Consider the following 26,362-nt stretch of genomic DNA (forward strand, 5'->3'; position numbering starts at 1 on the left):
TCGCTTGAACCCAGGAGGTGGAGGTTGCAGTGAGCCAAGATTGCGCCACTGCACTCCAGCCTGGGTGACAGAGCAAGACTCCATCTTAAAAAATAAAAATAAAAAAAAAATGTAAGAGTAGAAATCAGTGAAGTTAAAATAGAAACATTTAAAAAATCAATTAAACCAAATGTTGGCTCTTCAAAAAGATCAATTAAAAATAAGAAATCCCTAGCCAGACTAATCAAAGAAAAAAAAAAAAGCAAAGAGAGAGGATGCAAATGACCAGCATCAGGAATAAAAGGGAGGCTATTAGCACAGACCCTGCATGCATCAAAATGAGATCAAATATTACAAACAAATCTAGGCACCCAGCTCCCACCCTCATTTTTTATAAGTGGGAAAAAGACCCAGAGATCAAATGACTCACTCAAAATGACAGTCAATGACAAAGCAGGGCCTGGGGCCTTAGGACTGATTATCCAAATGCCATCAGAGAACGAGCTAAATCAGAAGCACCTAGTGAGCTTTTAAAAAATAATTCTCCAGGGCACAACCCCTGAGATTCTGATTCAGTACGTTTTGGAGTGATGCCTAATATTCTGAAAATGCCAAAAGCTCAACAGATGGTTCTCTTGCTTGGCCAGGTTTAGAAAATGCTGTGTCCCACATTACCACCTTCACTCATATGACGACTGTAGAGAAAAGCATAAAAATCTGGTGCTCAAATATGTTTAAATTTAATATAAAGCACCGGGCGTGGTGGCTCACGCCTGTAATCCCAGCACTTTGGGAAGCCGAGGTGGGTGGATCACGAGTTCAGGAGATTGAGACCATCCTGGCTAACACAGTGAAACCCCATCTCTACTAAAAATAGAAAAAAATTAGCCAGGCGTGGTGGCACATGCCTGTAGTCCCAGCTACTTGGGAGGCTGAGGCAGGAGAATGGTGTGAATCCTGGAGGCGGAGCTTGCAGTGAGCCGAGAGTGCGCCACTGCACTCCAGCCTGGGCGACAGAGTGAGATTCTGTCTCAAAAAAAAAAAAAAAGTAATATAAAGCAGGCAGAATAAATCCTGTGATGGTGACCGGGTGAATGCTCTTGAGAGAAATCATGATCTGGAACACCCGTCTCCGACATTTCCCATGGCAGTTAACATTTTTCCACTTTATTCAAATACACATTTATTTGTCAAATATTTGCTGGGTACCAATCACTCTGTGCTAGGTATTGGGGATACAGTCATTTGCATCACAAAGTCCCTGCTCAGTGTAATAAGCACTCATTGAGCACCTACCTATGTGTGAGGAACTGTGCTAGGGGGTATCAGAAACACACAAAATAGGCCGGGCACTGTGGCTCATGCCTGTACTCCCAGCACTTTGGAAGGCCAAGGTGGGCAGAACACCTGCGGTCAGGAGTTTGAGACCAGCCTGACCAACATGATGAAACCCCATCTCTACTAAAAATACAAAAAAATTAGCCAGGTGTAGTGGTCGGTGCCTATAATCCCCAGCTACTCAGGGGCTGAGGCCGGAGAATTGCTTGAACTGAGGAGGCAGAAGTTGCAGTGAGCTGAGATGGCACAACTCCACCCCAACCTGGGCAACAGAGACTCTGTCTAAAAAAAAAAAAAAGAAAAGAAAAAGAAACACAGAAACACAAAATAAAACAGAGCCTCTCCTCTCAAAGAATTCACCCTCGCCAGTCGGAGACAAACTATACAACGCCTTCCCAGGTATCTCATCCCGTTTCTTAAGTCCAAATTCTGTTTCCACATTGAAGACTCCAGCTTTTTTTTTTTTTTTTTTTTTTGAGACAGTCTCACTCTGTCGCCCAGGCTGGAGTGCAGTGGTGCAATCTCGGCTCACTGCAACCTCTACCTCCCAGGTTCAAGTGATTCTCCTGCCTCAGCCTCCCGAGTACCTGGGATTACAGGCGCCCACCACCACACCTGGCTAATTTTTTGTAATTTTAGTAGAGACAGGATTTCGCCATGTTGGCCAGGCTGGGCTCACACTCCCGACCTCAGGTGATCCACCCACCTTGGCCTCCCAAAGTGTTGGGATTACAGGCGTGAGCCAACACGCCTGACTGACTCCAGCATTTTTATCTTCATCTCAATCTCATCCCTAAACTCAAAACCAACATATGCAACTGCCTACTTGATGTTTCCATTTGGATATCTAACTAACACCTCAAACTAAACATGTGCAAAGCCAGGTGCAGTGGGTCATGCCTATAATCCCAACACTTTGGGAGGTCAAGACGGGAGGATCGCTTGAGCCCAGGAGTTTGAGACCAGCCTGGGCAACTTAGTGAGACCCCATCTGTCTATTTATTTTTAAAACATTAAAAATTGTTTTTAAAGAAAAAAATAAACCTAACACGTGCAAGACCAAATTCCCAATTTCGCACTCTCCCACCAAACTGGTTTCTCCCGCAGTCTTTGCCAACTCAATAAATGACAACTCCATTCTTAAAGTTCACCTAACAAAAATCCTGGAGTCATCCTTGACTCCTCTCTTTCTCTTACACACTGCATGCAAAGCATCTGCAAATCTTTTGGGTCTACTTTCTTTTTTTTCTTTCCTAGACAGGGTCTTGCTCTGTTGCCCAGGCTGGAGTGCAGTGGCGTGATCACAGCTCACTGCAGCCGTGACTTCCCAGGCTAAAGCGATTCTCTCACCTCAGCCTCCCAAGTCCCTGGGACTACAGGCACGCACCACCAAACCCAGCTAATTTTTTATTTTTTTAGAGACAGGGTCTTGCTATGTTTCCCAGGCTAGCCTTGAACTCCTGGGCTCAAGTGATCCTCCTGCCTTGGCCTCCCAAAGTGCTGGAATTACAGGCCTGAGCCACCACACCTGGCCAGGTCTACTTTCAAAATACATCCTGCATATGACCACTTCTATCTGCAGCCGCCTCTCTCATCCATACCTCTGGCTTGTTTTGCCTGGAGTGCTGCCTTATAACCAGGACCCCTGTTTTGACCAGAGTTCTCCTATGAACTGTTCTCAACAGAGAGGCCAGAGAGATCTTTTTAAAAACACTAAGCTGAATCTCATTAGTCCTCTGTTCAACCTGCAAAGATTCCCATTTTATTCAGAGTAAAAGACAATCCTTATGATCCTCACCAAGGCGTGACATGACTCCCTGCTCCCTCTTGGATCTCAACTCTCTCCACCTTTGCCTTTGCTGAACTTCACTCCAGCCTCATTGGCTTTTTCTGCTGTTCTAAACATGCCATGCATATTCCTCTCTGGAATGCTGTTCCTTTGGAGGTAAGCATGGCTCTCTCTCCACCTCTTTCAGCTCTCTAAGTATCTTATCAGTGAGGCCTTTCTCAACCATCTTATAAAAAGTAATCACTTCCACTCCCAAGGAACTTTTTTCCCGTCACAGTAATTGTCACCATTTGACACATATATTTTATTTTGTATATTATTATTATTTTTTGAGACAGAGTCTTGCTCTGTTGCCCAGGCTGGAGTACAGTGGCACGATCTCGGCTCACTGCAACCTTAGCCTCCCAGGTTCAAGCGATTTCTGGCTAATTTTTGTATTTTTAGTAGAGATGGGGTTTTGCCATGTTACCCAGGCTGGTCTCGAACTCCTGACCTCGGCCTCCCAAAGTGCTAGGGTTACAGGCATGAGCCACCACGCCCAGCCTTGACACATATATTTTAGTGTCCATCTTTTCCTGCAATAAAGTGTAAAATTATTAGGGTAATGTGTTCAGTTCACTATCTTATTCCCAGTGCTTAACAGTGGCAGGCAAACAGTTAATGATCAGTACATATTTTGTGAATGAATGTGACATGTTCTAATAGAAGTAGGAAATAAACACTTCGTGGGATGGGTAAACAGTGGGAGTCATGGCCAAAAATAGTTTAGAATGGATCATTTACTGCAATGGTTTTCAAGCACTTTTCTTTCTTTTTTTACAGAATCAGGGTATCACTCTTGCCCAGGCTGGAGTGCAGTGGTACAATCATAGCTCACTGCAACCTGAGAACTCTGAGCTCAAGCAATCCTCTTTTACCTCAACATTCCCAAGTAGCTGGGACTACAGGTGCGTGCCACCATGCCCAGCTAATTTAACTTTTTTTCTTTTTTTTGAGAAAGGGTCTCACCCTGTCACCCAGGCTGGAGTGCAGTGGCACTATCACAGCCCACTGCAGCCTTGACCTCCTGGGCTCAAGCAATCCTCCCACCTCAGCCTCCTGAATAGCTGGGACTACAAGTGCATGCCACCACTTCTGGCTAATTTTTAAATTTTTTTGTAGAAATGGGGTCTCCCTATGTTGCCCAGGCTGACCTCGAACTCCTGGGCTCAAGTGATCTGCCCACCTCGACCACCCAAAGTGCTGGGATTACAGGCATAAGCCACCATGCCCAGTCCAGCATATATATATATTTTTAAACTGGAACTCATTTTTTTAAATGGAAGCACAATCTGAAAAAGGAATAAAACCCAAAGATTGACAATGGGCTAGAAAACCAGAAATCCGCAATTCAGCTTCTTCCCCTTACTCTCCCGTTTGAACTCATGATGCATCTCAAAGCCCAGCTTGAAAGCCACAGATCTAGAGCTTGGATGGCATTCTAATGAGCTAAGCATCTAAACCGACCACAGTTGGGAGCCACTGAAAGTTTTTGAGCAGGTAAATGATAGATTGATTGATTTATTCATTTTGAGACAGTCTTGCTCTGTCACCCAGGCTGGAGTATAGTGGCGCGATCTCAGCTCACTGCAGCCTCTGCCTCCTGGGTTCAAGTGATTCTCCTGCCTCAACCTCTGGAGTAGCTGGGATTACAGGCGTGCACCACCACGCCTGGCTAATTTTTCTATATTTAGTAGAGACGGGTTGGCCAGGGTGGTCTCGAACTCCTGACCTCAGGTAATCCACCTGCCTCCACCTCCCACAGTGCTGGGATTACAGGTGTGAGCCACTGCGCCCGGCCTAAATTATATATTTAGATCCATGCTTTAGGAAGATTAGTCTCAAGAGAATGGGTAGACTGAACAATGACAGAAGAAGATGGCAATCAGGAATATCAAAGAGAAGACTGCTGCAATAGGCAAGCTAATACTTAAAAGTACAGAAGGAGGGGCCAGGGGAGAGCAGTGAGAATGCAAAGAACAGAAAAATGGAGACAGCTGTCTAGGACCCGGCACCTCCCAGAAGGAAAAGGACGTTCAGAGTAAAATCTGTCAGTTTCATGCCTTAGTGACTGGTGAATTTAGTGAACGCACAGGAGGTGAAAGGCTGGGAGAGGAAGCAAATACCACCACTTCAGATTTAGACAGGGTCTGAGGTATGAAAAAGGTACATACAACTGTCCTACAAACAGATGAAATGCAGTCCTCACATGTTATGCCCTGTTGGGAGCCTTTAGGAGCCATCTGGACAACCCTGGTCATTGAGATGGTGTGGAAGAGCAAGAAGTGCTCCAAGTGTGTCCAGAACAGACAGGCCGGGTGCTGTGGCTCATGCCTGTCATCCCAACACTTTGGAAGGTGGAGGTGGGAGGACGGCTTGAGGTCTGGAGTTGGAGACCAGCCTGAGCAACACAGCAAGACTCCACTTCTATAGAAAATTTTTAAAAATTAGCTGGGCGTGGTGGGCAGGCCTGTAGTCCCAGCTATGTGGAAGCTGAGGTGGGAGGGTTGCTCGAGCCCAGGAGTTCAAAACTGCCATGAGCTATGATCACGCCACAGCACTCCAGCCTGGGCAACATAGGGACATCCCATTTTTACCAAAAACTTTTAAAATTAGCCAGGCATGGTCAGCTGTGTGCACCTGTATTGCCAGCTACTTGGAAGGTGGGGTGGAGGATCTCTTGAGTCCAGGAGTTGGAGGCTGCAGTAAGCCATGATAGCACCTCCGCACTCCCAGCCTGGGCGACAGGGATGGAGATCTCTCTCTCTCTCTCTCTCTAGAAAGTTTTTTTTTTTTTTTTTTGAATGAAGTTTCACTCTTGTTGCCCAGGCTGGAGTGCAATGGCACGATCTCAGCTCACTGCAACCTCCGCCTCCCAGGTTCAAGCGATTCTCCTGCCTCAGCCTCCTGACTAGCTGGGATTACAGGCGCCTGCCACCATGCCCAGCTAATTTTTGTATATTTAGTAGAGACGGGGTTTCACCATGTTGACCAGGCTGGTCTTGAACTTCTGACCTCAGGTGATCCACCCACCTCGGTCTCCCAAAGTGCTGGGATTACAGGCGTGAGCCACCATCCCTGGCCTAGAAAGAGTCTTTATTTATTTATTTATTTAAGACAGAGTCTCGCTCTGTCGCCCAGGCTCTGCACCAGAGTGCAGTGGTGCGTTCTCTCCTCACCACAACTGCCGCCTCCCGGGTTCAAGCAATTCTCATGCCTCAGCCTCCAAGTATCTGGGACTACAGGCGTGTGTCACCATGCCCAGGTAATTTTTGTATTTTTAGTAGTCTCACTCTGTTGGTCAGGTTGGTCTGGAACTCCTGACCTCCGGTGATCCGCCCGCCTCAGCCTCCCCAAGTGCTGGGATTACAGGTGTGAGCCACCAAGCCCGACCGAGACCTTGTCTCTTAAAAAAGACAAAACGGGGGTACGGGGAGGGGGCAGCACAGAACAGAAACAGAACTCTGGGGAACAGAGACACGGCGCCGAGTTGAGCAGAAACCAGGGCAGGAGCACCAGGCAGAGATGGAAGACTGAGTTTCATCGAAGGAGTGGGATCCTGGGACCCAAGGGAGCGGGAGCACAGTAAGTAGGGATGAAGATGGCGAAAGCACGACCTGCCAGAGCACTTGCTGACGAGCCACACTCCACACCTACTACGTGCTGTCACGTGCTTGACAAAACCGACACACAACGCACAACGCTAAAGTTTATTGCTCAACAATGCAAATACAGTTAACATTACTGTACGCTTAAAAATGGTTAAGACGGTAAATTGTATGTTATGTTTTTGTTTTTTGAGATGGAGTCTGGCTCTGTTGCCCAGGCTGGAGTGCAGCGGTGCAATCTCCGCTCACTGTAAGGTCCGCCTCCCAAGTAGCTGGGACTGCAGGCGCCCACCACCACGCCCGGCTAATTTTTTTGTATTTTTAGCAGAGACGGGGTTTCACCGTGTTTGCCAGGATGGTCTCGATCTCCTGACCTCGTGATCCGCCCGCCTCAGCCTCCCAAAGTGCTGGGATTACAGGCATGAGCCACCATGCCTGGCCATGTTACCTGTTTTTTTAACCACAATTTAAAATTAAATGAAGGGGGCCAGGTGCAGTGGCTCACGCCTGTAATCCCAGCACTTTGGGAAGCTGAGGTGGGCAGATCACAAGGCCAAGAGTTCAACAGAGTGAACTCCTGGCCAACAGACTGAAACCCCGCCTCTACTAAAAATATAAAAATTAGCCAGGCATGGTGGTGTGCACCTGTAATCCCAGCTACTTTGGGAGGCTGAGGCAGGAGAATCGCTTGAACCTGGGAGGGGGAGGCTGCAGTGAGCCGAGATCATGCCATTGCACTCCAGCCTGGGCGACAAGAGCGAGACACCATCTCAAAATGGAAGCAAGGAAGGAAGGGAGGGAGGGAGAGAGGAAGGAAGAGAGGGAAGAGAGGAAGAAAGGAAGGGAAAATATGTATTATCTGGGCAAGTAAAATGCAGATGAAGGAAAAGGACAATGATCATTTGAATGGAAGATGGATCCACTGTAATCCAGGTATGGGAGAATACTGAACACTAATGTCAAAAGAAACAGAATGTGCTGACGATCTGCAAGGCATTTCACAGAAGACAAAGAACACAAACCATGGAGAGAAGACTAGCACAATCAAATAGTGGGAGGTGAGGAAGGTAGACAGAATTCATGATTTTGGAATGTGCACAGTTTATCATCAGACATTCTGAGAAAGAAGGAAGTGAACTATCTCACTGGTACTGCTATATTGTCAAGTAAAATATTCAACTAGGTTAAAACTGTCAGACATATCAATTTGGAGGCAAGCTGCAAAAATACACAGGAAAAAAGGTCTTAGAAGTTGAGATTAGATAAACTCTTTTACGGGATACAAAGAAAACCAAAAAAGTGGAAAATGGGTTCTAGGAGGACACTCCTGAAAAGGCAAGAAAAGGAACCGACATTCACTTATGAAATTCACACTTCCTGAATGTCTACTATGGACAGAGCATGATTCCAGTTATGGGGAAGGGGAAATGAACACACAGACAGGTCATAAATGATCACTGGGGAAAGAGGGGAAAGCTGAGGGAGCACTATATCATCACATCAACTGAGCATGGACTTGGGGAAATAAGGTACACCACAAGCTGTGACTCAATTCACAAGCACAGGTGGAGGACGAGGTTTTGGTATCTGAATGTCTAAAGAAATAAATAAAATCGAGGGCAGAAAATAAGTCCAAGGTATTTTTAAAGCAAGGAAGGAAAGAAAATGGAAGATAAAAAGAATGAACATAAAGTCTCAAGTTAATTTTTATGTCAGACTTCTGAATGCCCCAAAACGAAACAATTCTGTAAGGCCGGGAGCAGTGGCTCAGGACTGTAATCTCAGCACCTGGGGAGGCTGAGGTGGGCGGATCACTTGAGGCCAGGAGTTCAAGAACAGCATGGCCAACATGGTGAAACCCTGTCTCTACTAAAAATACAAAAATTAGCCAGGCTTGGTGGCATGTGCCTGAAATCCCAGCTACTCAGGAGGCTGAGGAAGGAGAATTGCTTGAACCTGGGAGGCGATGGTTGCAGTGAACTGAGATCATACCAGTGCACACCAGCCTGGGTGACAGAACAAGACTACGTCTCCAAAAAACAAACAAACAGCCCACAACAATTCTGTAATGGCGAGGGAGTAAATAAGTGACCAATAATGCTGGAGGAAGAGGAAGTGAATGGGTCCCCAGTATAGGTTAGAATGAAAAAATCCCTACCAATGTAAATCAAATATAAAATAAACAAAAGAGTTCATGTATGTGTGCGGGAAAGAAAGTGATATTTGGGGGTTGGGAGGTGTTACTGAGGGTACCAAATACATATAAACAACTCCTTAGTCACTCCCAAAGGTCTGGGATGAGCATTTTTTAACATTTGATACTCTACTAACTTACCTGGACTATGCTGACATGGAAATTCACCTCCCGTGATCCACGGCTCCTCTCCCTGCTCCAACTTAATGATGACATTTGGCTTGGTGATATCATATCTTGTTAATGGGAAAAGAAGAAGGACTTGGGCAAGTTGCTCGGCTTCAGAATCTCCGAAGTACAAGATGTTGCCACCTCATAAGCTGCAAAATAGAAATGCTCCATTTTTTACCTAATCAAAGTTAGAACCTTAGAATGAAGAATAATATAAACACTGCAGCTAGTGCCCACAAGGAATTAAATGGTGTCGTCGCTTATTTCTTCAAACTCGAGCATAAAACCCCATTCAACTGAGAGCATTCAGAAAGCAAGCTATCCTCACCCATGGAAACTAGATGGCTGTAGTTCTCCAACATCACATCCCCGTATGTTATCTTCTCATCAGGGTCCAGTTGCCGCCACTCCTCCTGGGTGAAATCCACAGCCACATCTTTGAATGACACTGGCCCCTGTAATGGCAACATGATCAGAATTGGGAGATATGGAAAAGGGATAGGGGGATAACATTTTACAAAGCTCACCGGTGAAGTTAACCATGAACATTGTATACCTTATTTTATGTTACAGATTATGGAAGGGAAATCATATTGGAAACACATATCCTTTGGGGTCCTTTATATATATACAAAAATAAAAACCCAAAACACAACTGAGCTCCTATTTTGCAACTCAACTGCGTTTTGGGGATATGAGATGAGTGAAACACCATGCCTGCTCTTAGAAAGCAGACAACCTAATAAGGAGATAAACATGTAAACAAACACAAGCATTTTACTCCTTGTCACTTCTTTTAGTCTTCTTCGCTGCCAGGCCCTCCCCTTCTCCGGGACCTCTTCATGTTGGAGTGCCCACCACTCAGTTCCTGGTCGTCTTCTTCCTAACTCACTGCTCTGGGGCTCTCACCTGGTTTCAGCTCCTTGTTCTTTTGGCTCTTTTATTCTCATAGCCAGTGGCCTCTGGCTATCTGCATGACTGATTTTATCTCAAACATCTCAATCTCACAGCAATAAATATTCGTTAAATGAATGAATGCCCAAAGCTGTTATTAGAGTAATGCAGACAAGGTGCAGAATGATTTAACAAAAGAGGATCAAATTATTTTAACTTTATGCCATCAGATTAGGCTTCACAGACTCAGTTAACTTGAAATCCTTAAAGATGAATTGTGTATTCTATGGGATGAAGGGGAGGAAGAACATGATGAGGTGTAAAAAGTACCAATGGCAAACATGAAGCAGCTTCAATTTTTAAGAGGTTGGGGCTGGGCATGGTGGCTCATGCCTATAATCCTAGCACTTTGGGATGCCGAGAAGGGAAGATCGTTTGAGCTCAGGAGTTCGAGACCAGCTTGGGCAACATAGTAAGAACTTCATCTCTGCTAAAAATAAAATTTTTTTTAAAAATTGGCTGGGCATCATGGCACATGCCTGTACTTCCAGCTACTTGGGAGGCTAAGGCAGGAGGATGGCTTGAGCCTGGGAGGTCAAGGCTACAGTGAGCTGTGAATGCAACACTGCACTCCAGCCTAGGCAAGAGAGCAAGACCTTGTCTCAAAAAAAAAAGAAAAATGCAAAGCTCCTGGGCTCCAGCAATCCACCTGCCTTGGCCTCCCAAAGTGTTGGGATTAGAGGCTTGAGCCAGCATGCCCCGCCCAAACTTGTAGTTTAGAAAAAGGAAGTGCCCAGTAAGCACATTGCATTATCCTATTATTTATAAAGAACATATCAACAAGGGGTTCAAACCCAGTGATACAGCTAGGACCATGTAGATCCCAAGAGATAGCAGAGGCAGAGCCGCTAGGCTGGTGGGCTGAGAAACTAAAGCAGAACATCCAAGCTTATCCACAGGCAGGCCACAGGAGCTGATAAAATCACCGAGAGAGAGTAATAACTTTCTGGTTTAAGTTAGTCCAGAAGGCAAGGAGGTGGTAGGGGTTAGAACACTGATCAGCCAATAAATAACATAAAATTACATGTCAATACCACTTACATCAATACAAATACCCAAAATGAAACATAACCAAACAAAATCCAGTACCAGATTAAAAACATAATATACAAGAGACAAATAGGACTTATTCCAATAATATAGACTAGTTTAATATTCGGAAATCTATTAATATGATAAGCCACTATAACACAGCAAAAAAGAAAAATCTTGTATCCATGAAGATACTTGAAAAAGCTTGACAGAAAAAGCTGATTTAAAAAAACAAACTAAAGAAAATAGAAACTGATGGATACTTCATTAACATCAATATTATTATATACACAAATATAAATATTACACCCTAATATGCAATAGTACGTATGATATGTGACGTATGTATTTCAATTACACACAAGCACATATATACAGTTTGCGTGTATACACACACACACACACACACACACACACATACACTCTTATGCCTCAGTCTTCTCGGTCCGAAAGTCAGGATTTTACTTAACAGGGAAAAACTACGTATCTTCCCACTAAGATCAAGAACAAGGTATTAATAAAATGCTCATTATCTACAATTAGAGAAGAGAAAACAATTAGAGGAATATAACTAAGAAAAAGTAAAAGTGCTTGGGCACAGTGGCTCACGCCTGTAATCCCAACACTTTGGAAGGCCGAGACGGGCAGATCACCTGAGGTCAGGAGTTCAAGACCAGCCTGGTCAACATGGTGAAACTCCATATCTACTAAAAATCCAAAAACAACAACAACAACAACAACAACAACATTAGTTGTATTATTAAGGTCAACTTAATAATACAGAGATATCAGTTTCCCTAAATTACTTTATAAATATGCAATCCCAATAAAAATACCAAAAAGCTTTTTCCTGGAACTAGATAAGCTGACACTACAGTTCATATGAGGTGGAAGAAAACCAAAAACAGCTCAGGGAAAAAAAACATTTGGACATGGATAAAACTGGATCCAGGCCAGGTGTGGTGGCTCATGCCTATAATCCCAGCACTCTGGAAAGCTGAGGCAGAAGGATTGCTTGAGGCCAGGAGCTTGAGACCAGCCTTGGCAACATAGCAAGACCCTATCTCTACAAAGAAAAAAATATATATATTAGAAAAAACATATATAGAGAGACATGAGGACTTCTGCCCTCAGGTGTGACAAATTAACAGGTACTGGATATACCCTCCAACCTGAAACAGCACACACCAAAGAACAACAAAATCAAAAACAGAAAGAAAAATAAAACGGAGAACATATATGAAGCAATGATTTTTTTTTTGTTTTTTGTTTTTTGAGATGAAGTCTTGCTCTTGTCTTCCAGGCTGGAGTGCAATGGCACAATCTCGGCTCACTGCAACCTCTGTCTCCTGGGTTCTAGCAATTCTTCTGCCTCAGCCTCCTAAATAGCTGGGATTACAGGCGTGCACCAACACACCCGGCTAATTTTTATATTTTTAGTAGAGATGGGGTTTCACCATGTTGGCCAGGCTGGTCTTGAACTCCTGACCTCGTGATCCGCCCACCTTAGCCTTGTTGTTGTTGTTGCTGTGATTACAGGTATGAGCCACCACGCCTGGGCTGAAGCAATGGTTTTCAAGGCACTGATTATCAGGCAGTAGAGTTATCTATGAGTGATGGGAAATAAACAAGGTGAACCAATCAACTTCTGCCTTGAGCATTTCCAGGCCATGGAGCAGGGAAGAAGAACAGAGGCAGATGTGAGGAGAAAGAGTTGTGAGATGGGAAAATGGGCAGGAAATTACAACCCATAAGGAAGAAAAGAATCAGTCCATCACAACTGGCCCAGAATTGACACAGAGTTCACAACCGGCACAGAGCACTGAGAGAGTTCATCGTTCTATTCCAAATGTTCAAAAAAATCAAGACAGGCAAGATGTAAAAAAGACCCACGCTAACCTTCTACAGATAGTACAATATCTGAGATGAAAATTATACTGGAAAAGATGAACAGCATCGTGGAAAAAAGAGATTAGAGAATATAAAGACAGCAACAGAAGTTACATAAAATGAAACAGAGAAAAAAGAATTAAAAGCAAATAAAGAGCAACAGTGTGTTGTGGGAAAATTTCAAGTGGCCTAATATACAGGCAACAAGAATCAATGGAGGGGAGGTGGTGGGTACTTGAAGAGATAATGATAAAAATGTTCCCCAAGTGATGACACCATAAACCCAAGATCCAAGAAGTTCAATGATCCCCAAAACAGAAACATGAAAAAAATGATACCATGACATATTGCAATCAAACTGTCCAAAACTAGTGACAAAAAGTTTAAAACAGTAAGGGGTGAAGAAAAAAAGATATGTTATATATAGGGGAACAAACATGAGTATGAGATCAGATTTCTCTTAGAAAAAAATGTAAGCAGGAAGACAACAGAGAAACATATTTAAAGCACTGTGGAGAAAAATCCAGCAAAAACACCTTTAAAAGCAAAGACACAATGAAGACATTTGCAGACATATAATAATCATCAACTAGAAGAAATGTTAAAGAAAGTCCTTCAGGCAGAAGTAAAATGACAGCAAATAAAAATTTAGATTTACACAAAGGAATGAAGAGTACCAGAAATGGTAACTGTGTATTTTCTCTCATTACTTATATCTCTTTAAAAGATACCTGGGCCAGGTGTGGTGGCTCACACTTGTAATCCCAGCACTTTGGGAGGCTGAGGCAGATGGGTGACCTGAGGTCAGGAGTTCGAGACCAGCCTGACCAACATGGCAAAACCTCGTCTCTACTAAAAATACAAATATTAGCCGGGCGTGATGGTGGGTGTCTGTAATCCCAGCTACCCAGGAGGCTGAGGCAGGAGAATCACTTGAACCCGGGAGGCAGAGGTTGCAGTGGGCCAAGATAGCACCCCTGCACTCCAGCCTGGGGGACAGAGTGAGACTCTGTCTCAAAATAAATAAATAAATAAATAATAACTGTTTAATTAACAACGTAATAGATAGTGTGTGGCACTGATACCACCTGTAAAAATAAAATGAACAACGGTGTAAAGACCAAGAGGAGAGAAATGGAAGTATCCTATTGTAAGCTTCTCTTACTCTAAGAAAAATGGATATTACTTAAGAATAAACTATGATAATTAAAGTTGCATACTACAAATTCTAACTCACTAAAATAACAAAACAGTGTGATAGCTAAAAACCCAACAAAAGATATAAAGTAGAATCATAAAAAATTCTCAACTAATCAAAAGGAAGGAAGACAAACAGAGACATTTTAAAAAGAAACGAAGATGAGACTAAAAGAAAGCAAAGACAATGGACTATAACCTAACTTGTTTCATCAATAATCACATTACATGTAAACGGTCTATACATCCCCAATTATGAGACAGAAATAGACTGATGAAAACAAGCAAGATCCAAATTTTGCTTCCTATAAGAAATAATACTTTAGATATAAAGATGCAAATAGGTTAAAAGTAAAAGGATGGAATAAGATATACCATGCATGCATTACTCAAAAGAATGCTACATAAATAACAAAGTACATTTCACAGCCTGGAATATTAGCAGGGATAAGGAAGGCCATTTTACAAAGTGGTTAATTAATCAACAGGACGTAATAACCTTGAACATTTATGTATCTAATATAACACATAAAGCAAAAAGTGGTAAAATTGCAAAGAGAAACAGAACCACAACTGCAGCAGATTTCAATCCCCTCTCCCCCACAATTGATACAAGTGGGCACACAATCAACAAGGATATAGTACACCTGAACAACAGAACCAACCCACTTGATCTCATTAACATTTATCAAACACTCCACCCAACCAGAGCAGAACAAGCCATCTTCTCAAGCATGCGCAGAATTTTCCCAAGACAGATCCTATTCTGAGCCATAAATTTAAGAGGTTCCATGTAGCATTCCAGACAAAAATTCACAATCTAAATCTAATCATGAAGAAAGATCAGGGAAGCCTAAATTTAAAGACTTCTATAAAATCACTGGCCTGTATTCTTCAAATATTTTAATGGCACTGAGGAACAAATCCATATTAAACAGACTTAAAAAGCATGAAAACTAAAGGCAATTAACAGTCCTAGACTGAACCTTCTACCAAAAATTAAAAATTGCTATAAAGGAAATTATTGGGAAATTGGCAAAACTGGAAAATGAACTATAGTTTAGATAAAAGTATTAAATCAACGATAAATTTCCTGAATTCAATTACTGTGCTATGGATATTTAATAGAATGTTCTTGATTTTATGAGCTATAATCTAAAACTTTATAGGGTAAAGAGGCATGACATATTATACCCACTCTCAAATAGTTCAGAAAATATATATATATAAATATATATATACACATATGTATATAGGCATATAAATGATTAATGTGGGAAAATGTTAAGAATGAAGTATCTGAACAAAAGGAAGTATCTGGGATTTCTTTGTAAAATCCTTGCAATTTTTCTGAAAATCTGAAATGATTTCAAAATAAAATGCTAAATAGAAAATAATGCTATCAAATATATGTATACATTTGCTATCAAATATATATTATATGTATATATTTGCTATCATATATATCAAATATATTTCAAAAGGACTCAGAAACCAACTTAAAGGGATTCCGTCTGGCCAAAGATGGAACCACTTAATTTTCAAAAAGAATCACAACTTCTATGTACTGAAATATTTACTATCTGTTTAAACCCATGAGCTCATGATGGTAACAAAACAAAATACCCTCCTGCTTAAAAGCCTACTCAATATTTTAGAAACTGTCTTTCCTGCATGAATTACATAAACAAATAGAGAATAGAAATTTATCTTTAGAAAAGTATTCTAGGCCAGCCGTGGTGGCTCATGCCTATAATCCCAACACTGGGAGGTCAAAGAAGAGGATCACCTGAGCCCAGTTCAAGACCAGCCTGGGCAACATAGAGAAACCTGTCTCTACTAAAAATTTAAAAAATCCGCTGGGCATTGTGGCATATGACTATACTCCCAGCTACTTGGGAGGCTGAAGTTGGAGGATCACTTGAGCACAGGAGTTTGAGGCTGCAGTGAGCCATAAACGTGCCAGCCTGGGCGACAGAGTGAGACTCTGTCTCCAAAAAAAGAAAAGAAAGGTATTTTGGCTAGTAAATAAAGAAGAAATGGTAGAATTAGCAGATCACCATTTTGCCTCTCCTAATGAAGGCAAATGACAGCAATAGTAAATCACAGCAATCATCAACAGTCAATAGTTCTTAACTTCACAAAAACAAAGAAGGTAACACGTGCCTCCAGAAGTAGACAAATGCCACGTATGGTATAGTTGTGTGAAAAGAACTGAACATAAACCTGATTAGACTTCCAGATCAAACTACCAATTTTACCAAGGCATACAAGATATTTTTTAAAAATGTGCTAAAGGTGAAACAAGGGTAACACAATCCAAACTGAGGATAACCAACCCAGTTTCTTCAAAACAATGAGCACGCAGGAGACATACTATGGGAACTATTAAAAGATTTAACCCAACTGCCACGTGTATTAAGGAAGAGAGTATTATGGGTTATTCCTAGCCCCTTTTAAAAAGATTACTTACTGGCCAGGTGTGGTGGCTTACACCTGTAATCCTACCACTTTGGGAGGCTAAAGTGAAAGGACTGCTTGAGGCCAGGAGTTTGAGACCAGCCTGAGCAATACAGTGAGAATACATCTCTAGGCCAGGAGCCGTGGCTCACGCCTGTAATCCTAGCACTTTGGGAGGCCGAGGCAGGCAGACTGCCTGAGCTCAGGAGTTCAACATGCATGACACGGTGAAAGCCAGTCTCTACTAAAATACAAAAAAAATTAGCGAGGTGTGGCAGCGTGCACCTGTAGTCCCAGCTACGCGGGAGGCTGAGGCAAGAGGATCGTGTGAGCCCGGGAGATTGAGGTTGCAGTGAGTTGTGTTCACGTCTCTACACTCCAGCCTGGGTGACAGAGCATGACCCTATCTCAAAAAAAGAAAAAAAGAAACAAAACAAAACAGACTTCACCATTTAAAGACAAACAAATACTTACAGATGAATCTTTTTAAAAGCCAAGAAAAGAGAGACTCCATGGAGCAACTATCAGTTTGAAAGTAACGGATGTCAAAGGCAGACAAAGGGTCCTGTGAGGAAGGGGCTAGGAAATGCCCGCTGGATTTGACTGCAATTAAATCACTGGTCATCTTTACTGACTGACTTAGCAAAGTGAAAAGGACAAAACGAAAACACTGAGAACTGAAATGAGAAACAGAAATGAGGAAATCTTCACAAGAGAGTAACTGTTTGTATTGTTTGCTGTGCAACCCGAACAAAAAGACGAACAAATATTTGACGGATGATCACGTCATTCATTCCCCCCATGATCTAGGACTCAACAGTAAAAACAGAATTGTTTACTTGGATCACGGTATTTCCGTCCCTGGAAAAATTATATGCACCAAGTTCTCCTTGGGCAGCAGGCCCTCTGCTTACATAAGCACCAAGAATAAGCCATAAGTTACAGTAATTTAATGGTTGTTATTAGGAAAGCTATCCACAATTGTATCAACTTGAATGAAGAAATTTTTCCAAGTCCTAGAAAATCTTTTAAAACCACAAGTAACAAAACTGGTTTCTCCTTATAATCAATGCAAACGATGTCATGCATGGTGATATGGTTTCGGTGTGTGTCGCCGCCCAAATCTCACGTTCAACTGTAATCCCCAATGTTCCCTCTTCCTCCTGCTCTGGTGATGGAAGATGCACCCGCTTTCCCTTCACCTTCCACCTGACTGTAAGTTTCCTGAGGCCTCCTCAGCCACGCTTCCTATGATAGAGCCTGCAGACGTGAGCCAATTAAACCTCTTTTCTTTATAAATTACCCAGTCTTGGTTATTTCTCTATAGCAGTGTGAGAATGGACTAATACAGATGGCATTTTCCTTTTGTGATGACTGCCAAGAATATCAGTCCTGGGTGCAGCTCAATTTCAACAGCCTTAAAATATACTACCCATACATACAAGCTTCACAAATCATTTTTGGTGCTGATCTGCCACACTAACTACATTTTACAGGATAATGTCTATTTCCACGTTCCCATTTTAAAGTATGAATCCTGGCTGGGCTCGGCAGCTCATGCCTGTAATCCCAGCACTTTGGGAGGCTGAGGCGGGAGGATCACCTGAGGTCAGGAGTTTGAGAACAGCCTGGCCAACATAGTGAAACCCCATCTCTTCTAAAAATACAAAAAAGTAGCTGGGCATGGTGGCGCACGCCTGTAATCCCAGCTACTCGGGAGGCTGAGGCAGGAGAATCACTTGAACCCAGGAGGTGGAGGTTGCAGTGAAGCGAGATCATGCCACTGCACTGCAGCCTGGGCAACAGAGCAAGACTCCATCTCGAAAAAAAAAAAAAAAAAAAGTATGAATCTTTACAAACCTCTTAAAATGCATCATAAAATAAAGTTGAGGAACATATACACAAGTAGGAAAACTCATCTGCAATGTGTTCATTTTCTGCTGCTCTTGAAAACTTGCAGAGACTGTGGCTGATAGACCTAGAGGAGCAGAAGCAGGTCACTGAAGTCATGAGGGCTCCGGCCTGCAAAGGCAGAAATCACCTGCATAAGAACCACAAAAGAAAGCTCAATAGGCTAACACCCTGTGAACACTCAACCTGCAAACACTCAGAAGGGTCTAAAAGAGTGATACAGGGTTTCGCCATGTTGGCCAGGCTGGTCTTAAATTCTGGCCTCAAGTGATCCACCTGCCTGGGCCGACATGGCAAAACCCCGTCTCTACTTAAAAATAACAAAAAAATTAGCCAGGCATAGTGTCACATGCCTGTAGTCCCAGCTACTCAGGAGGCTGAGGCACGAGAACCCTTTGAACCTGGGAGGTGGAAGTTGCAGTGAGCCGAGACCACGCTGTTGCACTCCAGACTGGGTGAGAGACACTGTCTCAAAAAAAAAAAAAAAAAAAAGATTGATAGGGGAAGCATGGGCCTGTAACTCTAAGATTATCAGGTAGTAATTAGATGAGTTAGACTCTCATGGGTAACACGACTCCTTTTACAAATAGTCTGCCATCATCATCAAATACAAGGTGCAAAAAGAAAAAAAATTCCCATTATACGGCTCATGTTTTTTGTGGTTTGTTGGTTGAGACAAGGTCTCAATCTGCCACCCAGGCTGGAGTGCGGTGGTGCATTCACGGCTCTCTGCAGCCTCGACCTCCTGGGCTCCATCCATCCTCCCACTTCAGCCTCCTGAGTAGCTGGGACCACAGATGCATCCCAGCATGCCTGGCGACTTTTGTATTTTTTGTAGTCAGGGTCTCCCTATGTTGTCTAGGCTGGTCTCTAACTCCTGGTCTCAAGGGATACTCTTGCCCTAGCCCCGCAAAGTGCTGGGATTACAGGTGTGAGCCACTGCATCCCGCCCACATTTTCTTATTGTCTCTTTAAACTGCTTAAAATAAAATAAGCCATAGGAATTGAGTATGTGAGCTCTCAGAAATGAAATGAAATGAATGTGTATAAAATATGGTTTTGTTTCTAAATTATCTAACTGAACTTGGTTATTGCTGCACCTAATAATCTTCTATTAAGAAAACTAGGATATGAGAGATAGAACACTGGCCTGGGAGATAAGACTCCTGAGTTCTACTATGAGCAGCTCTACCCACAAAGCCGGTGACCTGGTCAAGTCACCCACCGGCTAAGGCCCAGTCTCTTCCCCTAGCAACTGAGGCAGCAGGAGAGAATCCCTGCAGACTGTTCCTGCATTACTAAGATTCTCCTAGGGCAGATCTAAGGGGGGAATCAGCAGACACTTAAGTGAGAGAATAGAAGTGCTGACGGACGTTTAGAGGCGGTCGAAATCTGGAGCACGGAGAGGAGGAGGAAGGACTGTTAGGGGTTAGGGGGAGTGGAGACGACGTCCGCAGCTGAGGCTGGTGACACCCTCCACGCCCCCGTAAGCCTCGTCCTCCCAGATCTTCCCATGCAGCGCCTAGTTCGGTGCAGCCCGACCCTGCCCTCAAACCCAACACACGTCTCTCCGGCAAGCAATCGGGACCCTCCCTCTGCCCCACACTCTAAGGTCCCCAACACACGGTGACTTCACCCAGGCCTTTCTCGCTCCGGCCCGAAAACCCAAGACTTACCCTCCTGGGGCTCCGCAGCCTCTGCCCCACGGCTCCCGAGAGGCCGGGGCGGGCTGCTGTCGCTGGCGCGCGCGTCTGCTCGCGAGGTCCCCTCCTGTCCACCTCACCAAGGCTGTTCTGCTCCCGAAGGGCCCGGGCCGGGCCTACGGGGCAAATCCAGGCGGGTGTCCTTCTCGGGGCCCAGATCCGCCTCCCTGGGGCTCACCGTACAGCGACGGCCGGGGCCAGGCCGCCGAGGACACACACACGGGCCAGGCCCAGGTCCCGCCACCCCCTCGCCTCCACCGCCACCTCCGCCACCTCCCGCCCAGCCCCTCTGGCCCGAGCGCCGCCGGCTCCGGGGTTCACGCTCGGGGGTCCCGGCTCGAGCTTCTACCCGGCCCGCGCGAACCCTGGGCCGCACAGCTCCCGCCCGCCTAGGTGCTGGCTCGGGCGGTCAGCGTCCAGCCCCGCAGACTCGGTGATTCTCGTCCACTAGAGGCCAAAGCCTGGGAACGAGAGCAAGCGATGACCTGAAGACGCGCAGGAAGTGAGGGCAGTGCGGAGGTGGCGCGCATGTACGAGCACGCACGCGCGAACACGCACGCAGGGAGAGGTGCACACGCGCAGGAGTGCACCGGAAGTCCGCCTCCCAGGACACCCACCGCTGGTCCCGGGACAAGTAATGGATTCTATTTCCCATGAGGCTACGCGCCCCCCATGTTTAGGGGCCGTCTTAAATGTTTCTACCCTGCCTAAAGGTTAAGAAGCTCCAGCCTACGAGCTTTACGCGCACTCCAAGTTTAGGGGCCGTTTTAAATGTCTCTACCCCGCTTAAAGGTTAAGGAGCTCCAGACTATGGGCTTTGGCAGCCCTGAACCCCGGACTGAACTTCACCTTTGTCTTTACTCCCTTTTAGGGTCAAGTCCAGGGCTGCGTTACTGGGTCCTGGAGCCCAAGTCCTCTGGGTCAGAACCGAGTTTCCCATAAGGAGAAGGAAAGGAAAGGGTGTATCATGGTCACTGCTCTGAAATGCTGAGAAGTTTCACTCAAATACTAGGACAGGATAAATGCCCAGCGATGCTTTCCAGGGAAGAAAAAGAAAATAGAATTTGTAGCCGGGCATGGTGGATCACGCCTGTAATCCCAGCACTTTGGGAGGCCGAGGCGGGCAGATCGCGAGGTCAAGAGATAGAGATCATCCTGGCCAACATGATGAAACCCTGTCTCTACTAAAAATACAAAAATTAGCTGGGTGTGGTAGCGCGTGCCTGTAATCCCAGCTACTCGGGAGGCTAAGGCAGGAGAATCACTTGAACCTGGGAGGTGGAGATTGCAGTGAGCCGAGATCAGGTCACTGCACTCCAGCCTGGGAAACAGAAGAAGACTCCATCTCAAAATAAATAAATAAATAAATAGATTATTTATAAATAGATAAATAGATTATTCTGTTAACCCAGAATATTCTCTCCACAAATTCAGAGAATAAAGAAAACAATTTTATTGTTTATTGAATAAGCATTAAACAAACCAGACTGTGATGCCCATCACAGGTGATCCATTAATGAGATGCAAAGAGAAATAAACCCTCCTTTTTTTTTTTTTTTTTTTTTCTGAGACAAAATCTTGCTCTGTCGCCCAGGCTGGAGTGCAGTGGTGCGATCTCGGCTCACTGCAACCTCTGCCTCCCCGGTTTAAGCGATTCTCCTGCCTCAGCCTCCCAAGTAACTGGGACTATAGGCACGTGCCACCACACCTGGCTAATTTTTTGTACTTTTAGTAGAGATGGGGTTTCGTCATGTTAGCTAGGATGGTCTCGAAATCCTGACCTCGTAATTCGCCCGCCTAGGCCTCCCAAAGTGCTGGGATTATAGGTGTGAGCTATGGCGCCCGGCCAAAGCATCCTTTTTATATAGCCTGGCAGATACAATCCATTGCATACACGCTCTCAAGATAAATAGTAACTCATCCTCATGCAAAAGGACTTGCTATGCAGTTTTTTTTGTTTGTTTCTTGTGGTTTTTTTTTTGAGACAGGGTCTCATTCTGTCATCCAGGCTGGAGTGTAGTGGTGTGATCTTCTTGGCTCACTGTAACCTCCACCTCCTGGGTTCAAGTTATTCTCATGCCTAAGCCTCCCGAGTAGCTGGAATTACAGACATGTGCCATCATGCCCAGCTAATATTTGTATTTTAGTAGAGACAGAGTTTCGCCATACTGGCCAGGCTGGACTCAAACTCCTTCTTTCAATTTCTGTGTGGCTTCAAGTGATCCGCCCATCTCGGAGTCCCCCAGAGTGCTGGGATTACAGGTGTGAGCCACCGCCCCGGCCTGCTATGCATTCTTAAACATTCATCCTAAATTCACCTGGAAATCAACGTGGCCATCCATGCTAGTTAATTACCTGTATCCAATGAAAAAATAAAACTTCTCACATCTCCTTGACAAGCAGGTAGTAACAGCTCAAGGTGCCTGGGCTAAACTCCCTAGGCAACAGGAAGATAGGGACACTACCTTCCTCGAGGTTTACATCTCAAAGACAAGAGTCTTAGGCTCTTAAGAAAAAAATTCCTGGTTTGTGACCAGGCACAGTGGCTCACGCCCATAATCTCAGCACTTTGGGAGGCCGAGGCTGGTGGATCACTTGAGGTCAGGAGTTCAAGACCAGCCAGACCAACAAGGTGAAACCCTGTCTCTACTAAAAATACAAAAATTAGCCAGGTGTGGTGGCAGGTGCCTGTAGTCTCAGCTACTCAGGAGGTTGAGACAGGCGAATTGCTTGAATCCGGGAAGTGGAGGTTGCAGTGAGCCAAGATTGTACCCCTGCACTCCAGCCTGGGTGACAGAGCGAGATTCTGTCTCCAAAAAAAAAAAAAAAAATTCCTGGGTTGTAATGTTGGCAAGAAGTTCATTTACCTTTTTAAAAGATTTAGATACATATCAAAGGCACAAAAGAAGTTATTTATATTACAAGGTTTATCAAGGAAATACTCTTTAAAAAGGAGAGGAGATAAGGTTAATTTCCCTTTTGGCAAGTAAGACAAATGTAATCTTGTTTTTTTTTTAGAAAATCCATACAGTGAGGGCTGGGCATGGTGGCTCACATCTGTAGTCCCAGCACTTTGGGAGGCCAAGGCAGGTGGATTGCTTGAGGCAGGAGTTCGAGACCAGCCTGGGCAACATGGTGAAACCCCATCTCTACCACAAATACAAAAATTAGCTGGGTGTGGTGGTGTGTGCCTATTGTCCCAGCTACTCTGGAGGCTGAGGCACGAGAAGTGCTTGAACATGGGAGGCAGAGGTTGCAGTGAGCTGAGATTGAGCCATTACAATCCAGTCTGGGCAACAAGAGTGAAGCTCTGTCTCAAAAAATAAAAAAATGAAAAATAAAAAACAAAAACAAAGAGCCTCTTTTCCCTCTCCCTGCCAGAGAGTTGTCTTCGGTAATTTCATTCCCTTTTTTCCTGAGGGTTCACTGGGTTTCTGGGTCCCACAAGGGGAAGTTCTCTTCAAGGTACAGAAACCACGACTCCACAGAGAACCGCAGAGATGGCAGCATGACCAGACCTTGGACAGGTGTGGGGAGGCTGCTGGCCTGAGACTTGGACTGAACTTCCGCTGCAGGTCGACTGATTCTCATCAGCACCAAAGCCACTGGAGGGGGTCATCCACTAAAAAATGAAGAGGGGGTGTGGCTTCGAGGCTGTTTCAGAAGGTCCCACTGAGCCAAGCACTCAAGGCCTGGCCACAGCCCTCCCAAGTGAGGCCCAGATTATATTTCACCATGCTCAGAAAACCTTGTCTGCTCATTTCAGTCCATAGTGATTTTGCTTTCTTTAGGATCTCTCTTGCACTGTCCAACCCAGAGAGTTTCAAATCTGAATGGATTCCAATGAGGGAGCTAAATCAGGCCCCACCTCAGTTTTTGAATTACAATCAATAGGGCTGGGTCCCAGCATCTGTATCTTAACGTTCCTCCATGTGATCCTCATGCTGAAAGGCTGGTATTTGCAAATCCCTTTTTTTGGGGAGTGAAGGGTTTTTTTTTTAGAGAGAGGCCTCACTCTGATGCCCAGCCTGGAATGCAGTGGTGGATCACAGCTCACTGCAGCCTTGAACCCCTGGCCGCAAGAAATCCTCCCACCTTAGCCAACCAAAGTGTTGAGATTGCAGGAGTGACCACTGTGTCTGGCCAGGAAACCCTTCTGTTTCACTTGAATGATATTTCTGCAGCATACCTACAGCCATTGTTGTATTCAACTGCATCACTGCGGGAAAAGAAAAGGTGAGAGGTGACTGTTTTGCTTTTTTCTGAACATATCAGACCAAATCTGGGCTGTTTAGCCTTTTTTTTTTTTTTTTTTTTTTGCGATGCTGTCTCACTCTGTCACCCAGGCTGGAGTACAGTGGTGCAATCTCGGCTCACTGCAACCTCTGCCTTCCAGGTTCAAGCAATTCTCCTGCCTCAGCCTCCCAAGTAGCTGGGATTACAGATGTGCACCCCCACGCCCAGCTCATTTTTTCTGTATTTTTAGTAGAGACGGATTTAAACATGTTGGACAGGCTGGTCTCGAACTTCTGACCTCTGGTGATCTGTCTGCCTCTGCTTCTTAAAGTGGTAGGATTACAGGCATGAGCCACCGCGCCTGGTTTGCCAATTTTTTGACAACGTATCAACATCATTTACGATGGGCACAGCCTCAGTGTAGTGTGTCTAGACAAGGTGGCCGGAAGAGAGAGGAATATGCAAACCAGGCTTGAAGATGGGTTAAATCAGAGCTTTTCATTCCACAAAAGAGAAATTTTAATGGGGTCAGAACATTGATCTTCTAATATTTGAAAGCCTGTTAACTAGGAGAGAGAGAGCAAACTATTTTGTTGTAGGAGGACCCACCCAGCTCTGACGGTTTAAAGCATCATGAATGCGAATTTGAACTCCAGAAAAGCAGAGCTTCCTAACAATGGGACTTCCACAGCAATGGGATCGGCTTCCTCTTTCAGTGTGTGCCTTTTCTATGAGCGAGAGACTCCTAGGAAAGCAGCAGCCCATTAGGAAAATGTGTGGGAACTCACTCGCAGGTTCTTTATTTTTTTTGAGATGGAGTTTTGCTCTTGTTGCCCAGGCTGGAGCACAATGGTGCGATCTTGGCTCCCTGCAACCTGCGCACCATGAGTTCAAGTGATTCTCCAGCGCCCTCTCCTGAGTAGCTGCGATTACAGGCATCCACCACCATGCCTGGCTAATTTTTTGTATTTTTAGTAGAGATGGGGTTTCACCATGTTGTCCAGGCTGGTCTCAAACTCCTGACCTCAAGTGATCCACCCACTTTGGCCTCCCAAAGTGCTGGGATTACAGGCATGAGCCACTGAGCCCAGCCGGGAACCCACAGGTTTTTTGGATGGTCTCTGAATGTCATGTAACTCTTTCATTTTTTATCAAAAAAAATTTTTTTGACACAATATCTTGCTGTGTTGCCCAGACTGGAGTGCAGTGGCAAGATCATGGCTCACTGCAGCTTCTAACTCCTGGGCTCAAGTGATCTTCCTGTCACATGAGTCTCCCAAGTAGTTGGAACACAGGTGCCAGCCACCACACCTGGCTAATTTGGTTTGGTTTTGTTTTTTTAGAGATGGGCTCTTGCTATGTTGCCTATACTGGTCTTGAACTGCTGGCCTCAGGCAATCTTCCTCCCTTGGCCACCCAAAGTGCTGGGGTTACAAGCATGAGCCACTGTGCACAGCTGAAATTTTTTGACTTAGTCTTTTTGTACATGTGATATTTTATTCATAGAATCCATAAATGGAAGGGAAATTTCTGAGTTCAGAGCAATACATATGATACAAAACTTGATATATAGACTAGAGTTTCTTAGCCGAACTGGAGGGGCTGGCTTAGGTAATCCATGGATTCCCTGAAATTGGGGACACCATTGGAAATATGTGTGAGCTCAGGGGCAGTTTCCTATGATTTTTAGGCCTCAAAATGTCTCTTGGACTCAAAATTGCCTTAGGGCAGAGGACGTGTGTACCCCCAGTATAGAATCTCGGACAGTGAATGTGAGTAAACATTCGGCAGAAAAGCTCTGCCAAACTGAGTGCTCTGATATGACTTTTTCATCAAGTCAGTATTCCTGGGATCTCTTGTA

General features: G+C 44.6%; 1 protein-coding gene and 1 long non-coding RNA gene across 3 annotated transcripts in view; both read right to left on the reverse strand.

Moving 5' to 3' along the window:
• POM121 (POM121 transmembrane nucleoporin) overlaps positions 1–9,268 on the reverse strand; it is a 56,774-nt gene extending 47,506 nt beyond the window's left edge. Inside the window, exon 1 of one of the 2 annotated variants that reach the window (XM_063605903.1) lies at positions 9,089–9,268. In XM_063605903.1, the coding sequence (XP_063461973.1) occupies positions 9,089–9,181 (93 nt within the window). In that variant the 5' untranslated portion in view covers positions 9,182–9,268. The remainder of the gene's footprint in view (positions 1–9,088) is intronic. The other variant, XM_034952064.3, reaches the window with a different exon arrangement.
• A 187-nt stretch (positions 9,269–9,455) lies between these two features.
• LOC129398159 (uncharacterized) lies at positions 9,456–20,514 on the reverse strand. The gene is made up of 3 exons (XR_008955801.1): positions 20,239–20,514; positions 18,512–18,673; positions 9,456–9,573 (listed from the first exon to the last, which is right to left on the reverse strand). It is a non-coding gene; the product is annotated as an uncharacterized LOC129398159 (long non-coding RNA).
• Positions 20,515–26,362: the final 5,848 nt, after the last annotated feature.

This window comes from Pan paniscus, chromosome 6, assembly GCF_029289425.2.
Source record: "Pan paniscus chromosome 6, NHGRI_mPanPan1-v2.0_pri, whole genome shotgun sequence".
Taxonomy (NCBI): domain Eukaryota; kingdom Metazoa; phylum Chordata; class Mammalia; order Primates; family Hominidae; genus Pan; species Pan paniscus.